General features: G+C 24.6%; 1 protein-coding gene across 1 annotated transcript; it reads left to right on the top strand.

Annotated features, from left to right (window-relative positions):
• Nucleotides 1-7,044: 7,044 nt before the first annotated feature.
• LOC135922850 (zinc finger MYM-type protein 1-like) lies at nucleotides 7,045-7,767 on the top strand. Its single transcript, XM_065457344.1, has one exon. The coding sequence runs from the start codon at nucleotides 7,045-7,047 to the stop codon at nucleotides 7,765-7,767; it is 723 nt and encodes a 240-aa protein (XP_065313416.1).
• The last annotated feature ends 972 nt before the right edge of the window (nucleotides 7,768-8,739 follow it).

The raw sequence follows: 8,739 nt of genomic DNA, 5'->3' as shown, positions 1-8,739 counted from the left end.
TCAAAAGCCTTTATTAGTAAAATTTTAAAAATATTAACTGTAATATATTATATAACTGTCAGATATGTCTGTAAAAGTGGCATTTTACCTAATATTCTATAAAAAATTATATATAACAGAGGATTATAAACTATACTAGTAGAAAGCTCGTCAAAAATGACGGGAAATGAGATTTTTATTCATTTTTTACGATAGATGTCATGCCAGGTTCAAGCTCACAATATTAGGAAGCATCCAAGATCTTATAATTATAAAAAAGTTTATCAAGCCCAGCTCAACTCTTAATAATTTGTAAAAGATATTCCCAAGTCAGGTGCAAGCTAATATTAATTTTGAGATTCCAAACCTCGTCCTACCCATTATAATTTTGAAAATTTTTCCCGCCTCGGAGATAGTTAAATTTTTAATATCATCACATAACGGGAAATATCTGATTTACCAATTAGTCTAATATGGAAAAAAAAACATGTAAATTCCGTATTAAGGGAAACTGGGAAGGCCTGGGCAACTCAATGACATTAATACTATAGACTGCCGATCGTAATGCTAAAATCAAATTTGAAGTGGCAAAAATTGAAGTGACTGGTGGCCATTTTGTGTTTGTATCTTTTACGAAAGAAGCATATGATAATATCATAAATTTCAGGTTTATTATGTTTATATTTATAATATATATATATATTCTAATTAAACACCAATTTATTAATTACCTTATGTATTATAGTAAATATGAATCAAATAAAGGTCACTACTGAATATTTTACTTGAAATATTTCTGCTCTTTATTAACATTTGCAATTTATTATTTAATAATGAATATCTTTTATAAGAATTCAATTTAATATTTTTTAATTACTAAAAGATTTAAAATGGTAGTATATTGCTGAGGAAGCAAAATTTCCTTTCATAAGTATGATATCTCAATAATTATTCTATTGTAAAAATTATTTATGGCAGATTTCCTATGAAAGATAAAATATTATTACAAAAGTGGACCCATGCTGTGAAGAGAGAGAACTTCAATGTAACAAAATATAGTAAATTATGTTCAAAGCATTTTACATCAGATTCATTTATTCCATCTGTTACAAATCATGTTCAATTAAGAGAGGGAGCAATACCATCAATTTTTAAATTTCCAAAACATCTTCTAAAAGTAACAAAATAATGAATAATAAATTATAACATGCAGGTTTCCTAGAAGCCAGATTAATTCAAAAATACATGAATATTTTTTTTTATAGAAATCAATTCTAGATTTCTATTTTTTTATAATTTATGTCTTATGTCTTTTATGTTTTATTTTTGCTTATAATTATGTTATTCCTTAATAAATATAAACTATCCATTTCTAAATATATTTCTTTATTTAAATTTAATTCACTAAAGAATAAAAATCAATAATGTAAATATATTTCATGTAAAATACAAATAATATATATTATGTTATATTTACATCAAATAAAATAATTGTATTATTATAATTAATATGTATCGCGAAAATAAAATATTAATCTTATAAATCAATAATAAATTACCAGAGTTGTACATTTGCTCAAAATAAAAAGATCTTCAAAGATCTAGATCTTTGAAGATCGTAAAATTTGAAGATCTTTTATTTTTTAAAAATTTTGTGTAACGATCTTCAAAGATCTTCATGATATTTATTTTTTTACCCCTTTATTAAAAGCCCAGATGTTTTTTAATTTTATTAATATGATATTTCTTTTATGTTTTATACCTCTCCTCCTGCCTTGATGAAAATTGAAAAACATCTGGGCTTTTAATAAAGGGGTAAAAAAATAAATATCATGAAGATCTTTGAAAATCGTTACACAAAATTTTTAAAAAATAAAAGATCTTCAAATTTTACGATCTTCAAAGATCTTGCTCAAATTTTTGAGCTAGATCTCGCTCAAAAATCTTCAAAGAAGATCTTTTGTACAACTCTGATAAATACAAATAATATATATATGTTATATTTATGTCTAATAAAATTAATTTATTATAACCAATAAAGTCATTAGAAATTTTCTTATAATTTGTTCTTCACCTATAAATATTTAAGTTAAATAACATATTTTTACATTACTTGGTTTATTGTCCTTGAAAAAGTACAGCCTTGTTTAGTTTTTGCCTGATATTTAATTGTAATTTTTGTTAATGACTTAACCCTGCCTCTTGATCAAACATATGATCTTGCAGGTCACTAAGGATATTTGTGCCTAATATTTTTGACAATATTAGACATTCTATTTTTTTAACAGCATGCCTTTTGGTTATTTCATTTACTTTTTCAAAAGCCCTGAATGAGCTCTCTGTTATTTTGCATAAATTTGACACGCTTTGGGATGGTATTATCAATCCACCATAATTCTTAATTTTTATTAATGTATAATTATTGTCGTTTGCGGAATTATCAATTAGGGAATGTAAACAGATATCACATCTAACTTTCTTTTCTTCATATTCAGTAGTGACCTTTATTTGATTTATATATACTATAATATATAAGGTAAATAATAAATTGGTGTTTAATTAGAATATATATATATATTATAAATATAAACATAATAAAAATATACCTGAAATTTATGAAATTATCATACGGTTCTTTCGTAAAAGATACAAACACAAAATGGTCACCAGTCACTTCAATTTTTGCCACTTCAAATATATTAATCGGCAGTCTATAGTATTAATGTCATTGGGGCAACTACTTATTAGAGAATCATGACAAATAAAATTAAAATAACCGACTCTTATACTTTTTTGTAATATGATCAATTAAAATTATATCTAAAAAATATGTTGTTTATTATATAAGGTTATTGTTGTTTTTCAGATAAATTTAATGTATGTCTTGCATTTCTGAAATTATTTGTCAAAGAATTTGATAAGGGATATATATTTTTTTATATTAAGTAAAAAAAATTCTGTCTAATTAAATTTAAAAAATGCCATTAAACACTAATGAAACTTATATGCAAATTATTTATATATTTTTTAAGATATTTTTTTTTGTTGACATATAAATTTAGGATAATTTTTTTAAAAAATAATGAGGATTATTTATTATGTATTTGATAAAATTAAGAGCAAATCCTTGATGACATTTTAATTTTTGATAAAAAAAAGTGACAAAATAAATCTGGGGGGTCGTCTGGAGAGGAAATAATTAATATATAATTTTATATCATTTAGGGTTGTAGATGAAAATAATGACCGATTAACATAGCAGTGTACAAAACACATTGCGTCCGGATAAAGATGATATGTCTATGCCTTGGGATACTGGTAAAAGAAGAACGCAAAACGATAATTCTGTCAATGTCAGCATTGGTATCCCCTTCTAAAATAGAATCCTGAACGACAATGTTAACTCAACCATAAAACGGTCGTAAGTATTGTTATAAAAGCCACGACAGAACTACTGCTTATTTTTTCATTAAAGTTAATGAAATTGGCTGTACTGTACATTCAAGTTTGAACATTCCTCTAAATATTCATGAAAGTTTCTCAGAGAATCGGATAAAGTAATCTTTATATTAACTCCTGTGAAATGAATGCTAGTACAGAATTAAATGTTTATATTTGTTAAAAAATAGGCGGAGGTGGCATAGGGATTGTGGTAGTGGTGATAGAAATATCATTTGGAGAACTGGATGAAAATAAAATAAACATAGATATAAAACATAAGATAAGAAAAAAATAAACCTCCAGATGAGTTCATTTCAAGCGTAGTTCTTTATTATTTTTTCTACCAGTAACTCTAGAACGGGTAAGGCGTTTGTTTAACGTCATTATTTTCTTTGCTTATCTTTAATAATAGATTCATCATGTTTTGTAGCAATGTGAGGGATTAGGGTTAGCAGACAAATAAAGAAATCAGGCAAAAATATAAATAAACTATTGTTGAAATTAAACAAACATTAAAATAATGTAACTGGTAGATGGGTCAATATTAGATGCATATTTCTAGTAGTTGGAGGGCTATCATGAAAAAAAATTTTTGGGGGACTTATCAAGCCTATTATGATATTTTAAAAGTTAAAAAATAACATGATGAATGTAATGTTATTAAGATTAAGTTTAATTAATTGTAAGGTACTAAAAAAATAAGATTAAAAAAGGGGGAAAAAAGAAGGTATAAATTATTATATTATAAAAATAATAAAAATTAAATTAAATTAAAGGAATTGATAAGGTTTTGAGAAATAGTGGTTAATAGATAATAGAGATTGAAAGAAAAGAATGAGATAATAAAATTTAGTGATAAATAAAAATGTTTATATTTGTTAAAAAATAGGTGGAGGTGGCATAAAGATTGTGGTAGTGGTGATAGAAATATCATTTGGAGAACTGGGTGAAAATAAAATAATATATAAAACATTAGATAAAAAACATAAGATAAAAAAAACAAAATAAACCTCCAGATGAGTTCGTTTCAAGCGTAGTTCTTTATTATTTTGTCTACCAGTAACTCTAGAACGGGTAAGGCGTTTGTTTAATCGTCATTATTTTCTTTGCTTATCTTTAATGATAGATTCATCATGTTTTGTAGCAATGTGAGGGATTAGGGTTAGCCTAGACAAATAAAGAAATCAGGCAAAAATATAAATAAACTATTGTTGAAATTAAACAAACATTAAAATATGTAAAACTGGTAGATGGGTCAATATTAGATGCATATTTCTAATAGTTTGAGGGCTATCATCAAAAAATTTTTTTAGGGGATTTATCAAGCCTATTATGATATTCTAAAAGTTAAAAAATAACATGATGAATGTAATGTTATTAAGACTAAGTTTATTTAATTCTAAGGTAATTAAAATATAAGATTAAAAAAGGGGGGAAAAGAAGGTATAAATTATTATATTATAAAAATAATAAAAATTAAATTAAAGGAATTGATAAAGTTTTGAGAAATAGTGGTTAATAGATAATAGAGATAGAAAGAAAAGAATGAGATAATAAAATTTAGTGATAAATAAAAATGTTTATATTTGTTAAAAAATAGGTGGAGGTGGCATAGGGATTGTGGTAGTGGTGATAGAAATATCATTTGGTCAACTGGGTGAAAATAAAATAAACATAGATATAAGACATAAGATAAAAAAAAAACTAAATAAACCTTTAGATGAGTTCATTTCAAGCGTAGTTCTTTATTATTTTGTCTACCAGTAACTCTAGAACGGGTAAGGCGTTTCTTTAATCGTCATTATTTTCTTTGCTTATCTTTAATAATAGATTCATCATGTTTTGTAGCAATGCGAGGGATTAGGGTTAGCCTAGACAAATAAAGAAATCAGGCAAAAATATAAATAAACTATTGTTGAAATTAAACAAACATTAAAATAATGTAAAACCGGTAGATGGTTCAATATTAGATGCATATTTCTAGTAGTTGGAGGGCTATCGTCAAAAAAAAATTTTGGGGGACTTCTCAAGCCTATTATGATATTCTAAAAGTTAAAAAATAACATCATGAATGTAATATTATTAGTATTAAGATTAATTAATTGTAAGGTAATTAAAAAATAAGATTAAAAAAGGGGGGAAAAAGAAGGTATAAATTATTATAATACAATAATAATAAAAATTAAGTTAAAGGAATTGATAAGGTTTTGAGAAATAGTGGTTAATAGATAATAGAGATAGAAAGAAAAGAATGAGATAATAAAATTTAGTGATAAATAAATTCATTAAGGGATGGTAAAAAAATAAAGAAAGAGTTATTTATAAGGATTGGAGATTATAAATAAGTTAGGATAAGAATATTTAAATATACTTGATTATCTTCTTAATTATTGGTTATGAAAGAAAAATATGAGTATAAAAAGTTGTAATGTAAGTACTGACAAAAATTGTGAGTATGTTCAAAATAAATATACAAGTTGAGTATCTTGTAGAGATTTCATTAATGTGTAATTGATAATATGAGATGAAAATTGATAAGGTAATCTAAAAAATAAAGAAAGGATTAAGTCAAATATTGAATCTTTTTATTCACATCATTTATTTCATTCATATTTGGAAAGTTGAGGGAATATTGTTTATATCAATTCAAAGATGATTTTTCAAATCTCTCAATTCATGTTAGGTATGTGTACACCAGGGACGAAGCGTCCATGGAAGCAAGGGAAGCATTGTTTCCCTTGAAATTTTTTTTACAAAATTCTTAGATAAACTAAATATAATCTTTATACTATGCTAAAAAAAAATAAAATTACTTCCTTAAAATAATTAATATATTTTTTATAACGTTAAAAAGATTTATAATATTTTACTACGATAAAAAATTTACGTTGATTACTACGTAAAAAAATTTACTATTATATTTACTATGTTAAAAAATGATGGAAGCAAATTTAATATTGCTTATTTTCCTATAATAAATATACTAATAAATCATGATTCAAACGATATTTTTTTGGTGTAATTTTTTTATTACGTTAAAAAAAATTTACAAGAGGGAAGCAAATCTAATATTGCTTATTTTTTCAATAAATAAATAGAAAATCATGTTATGATATTGTTTAATTTTACGATTAAAAAATAAGCATTGGGGAAGCAAATAAAAAATTGCTTATTCTTTTATAAAAGAAAAATAAATTTTTTATATTAAATTTAAAAAAAAATTTTTTTTTCTTTAAATTAATGTTTAATAATTGTAATTGTATTATTGAAAATTTATTAATATTATCATTTAGCTCAAGAAATTTTGATACCAAAAAATTAATTATTGAAAAAGGAAGACCAAAGCCAATTTTAAGAAATTTAAAAAAAGAAATAAAATCTTGCATTCGTAATTTTTCTATCGATAAATATGATAAATATGAATGGCTCACTGGATGTGAATTTTCTAATTCTCTATATTGTTGGTCATGCTTATTATTCCCAAAGGAAAAATATGTTTGGAATGATAGAGGATTTTCGGATATGAATAATTTTTCAAAGGCAGTTAAACGACATGAAGAATCAACAGCTCATTTGCAGTCGATGATTCAATTAAAAACATTTGGCGAAATTCGTATTTAAAATATGATAGATTCGATACGCAAAATATCAATCGAACAGCATAATTCGAAAGTTAAATCAAATAGAGAAATATTGAAAATTTTAGTTAATTTTATATGTTTTCTTGGAGTTCAGCAGCTCGCATTCCGTGGTGATGATGAATCACCTAATTCAGTAAATAGAGGAAATTATATTGAATTAATTTATTTACTCGCGGAAGAAAATTTGCTATTAAAACATCATTTAGAAAATAGTACAACTTTTATTGGACTATCAAGTGATATCCAAAATGATTTAATTAATTCCATTTCATATGTCTTACACCAAAAAATATTAGATGAATTGGGAGAAACGGAATTTATAACAATAATATTAGATGAAACAATTGATATAAATAATAAATCCCAACTGGCTGTAGTTCTTCGATATGTTTTAAATAACGGGACATTATATGAAAGATTTATTGAATTCTTTGATGTTACAATGCATCGTGATGCTAATTCTTTATCAAAATTTGTCATTAAATTTTTGAATGATAAGAAAATTATGAAAAAATTGATAGATCAAAGTTACGATGGCGCAGCTGTTATGTCAGGTGATTCACATGGACTGCAAGCAAAAATTAGAGACGTCAATCCTTCTGCACTTTATATTCATTGTTTTGCCCACAAGTTAAATCTTATATTATCAAAATCTTGCAGCAAAATTAAAGAATGTAAGGTTTTTTTGCAACTTTATCTGGTTTAGCCAGTTTTTTTAGTACATCATCTAAGCGTACAGCAGAATTTAATAAATATGTTAAAAAAAGATTACCACGAGTAGCCCCAACAAGATGGGAATACAATGGTCGGCTGGTTCAAACAGTTTTCAATTATTTAAAGGATCTAGTCGTTTTTTTTGAAAGTATGATTGATGAAGAATCTGATATTGTTTGGGATAATGATGTTCTAATAACATCTCGTGGCTATTTAAATATATTAAATGATGCAAATTTTCTGATTTTGTTATATTTTTTTCAAGAGGTTTTTCCAGAATCTGATTTATTATTTGATATACTTAAAACTAAAATTAACGATGTATCATATTGTCTTAAAAGTATTTACGATTTCAGAAATTCAGTTAAATCTAGCATAGAAAACTTTGATGTTTTTTGGAGAAATTTAAATGTAAAGGAAAATATTGAAGACAATTTAGATAAAAAACATAATAGATCCGGATTGCCTAATACAAGAGAATTTTATAAAAATTTGATAATTAAAATAATAGATACTATAATCAATGAAATTGATTTTCGGTTTGATATTAAAAAATATCAAATTCGTCGAATTGTTAGATATTAGTAAATTTCAAATATTTAATCAAAATTTCCCAAAATATTTATTAGACAATTTAAATGACACTTATTCTCAATTTTTCGACTTACACAAGCTGGAAACCGACGATGAATTTAGAAAGAGAAAAAATGTTTATGAAATACTTGAATTTTTAATTAATACCGATTTGATGAAAAGTTTTAAAGAGTTTTTTAAATTATGCAAATTCATTTTAACTTTGGCTGCAACAACAGCAAGTGCAGAACGGGGGTTTTCATCTTTAAAAATAATCAAATCTTATTGTAGAAACAGAATGAGTCAAAATCGATTATCGAATCTAGCTTTGATTTCTATTGAAAAAAAATTATTGAAAAATTTAAAATCTAGTAATAACTTTTATAATTCA

The sequence above is a fragment of the Gordionus sp. m RMFG-2023 genome, chromosome 1, assembly GCF_954871325.1.
Source record: "Gordionus sp. m RMFG-2023 chromosome 1, tfGorSpeb1-WG-v2, whole genome shotgun sequence".
Lineage (NCBI taxonomy): Eukaryota > Metazoa > Nematomorpha > Gordioida > Chordodea > Parachordodidae > Gordionus > Gordionus sp. m RMFG-2023.
This window is presented reverse-complemented; position numbering and strand designations above follow the sequence as displayed.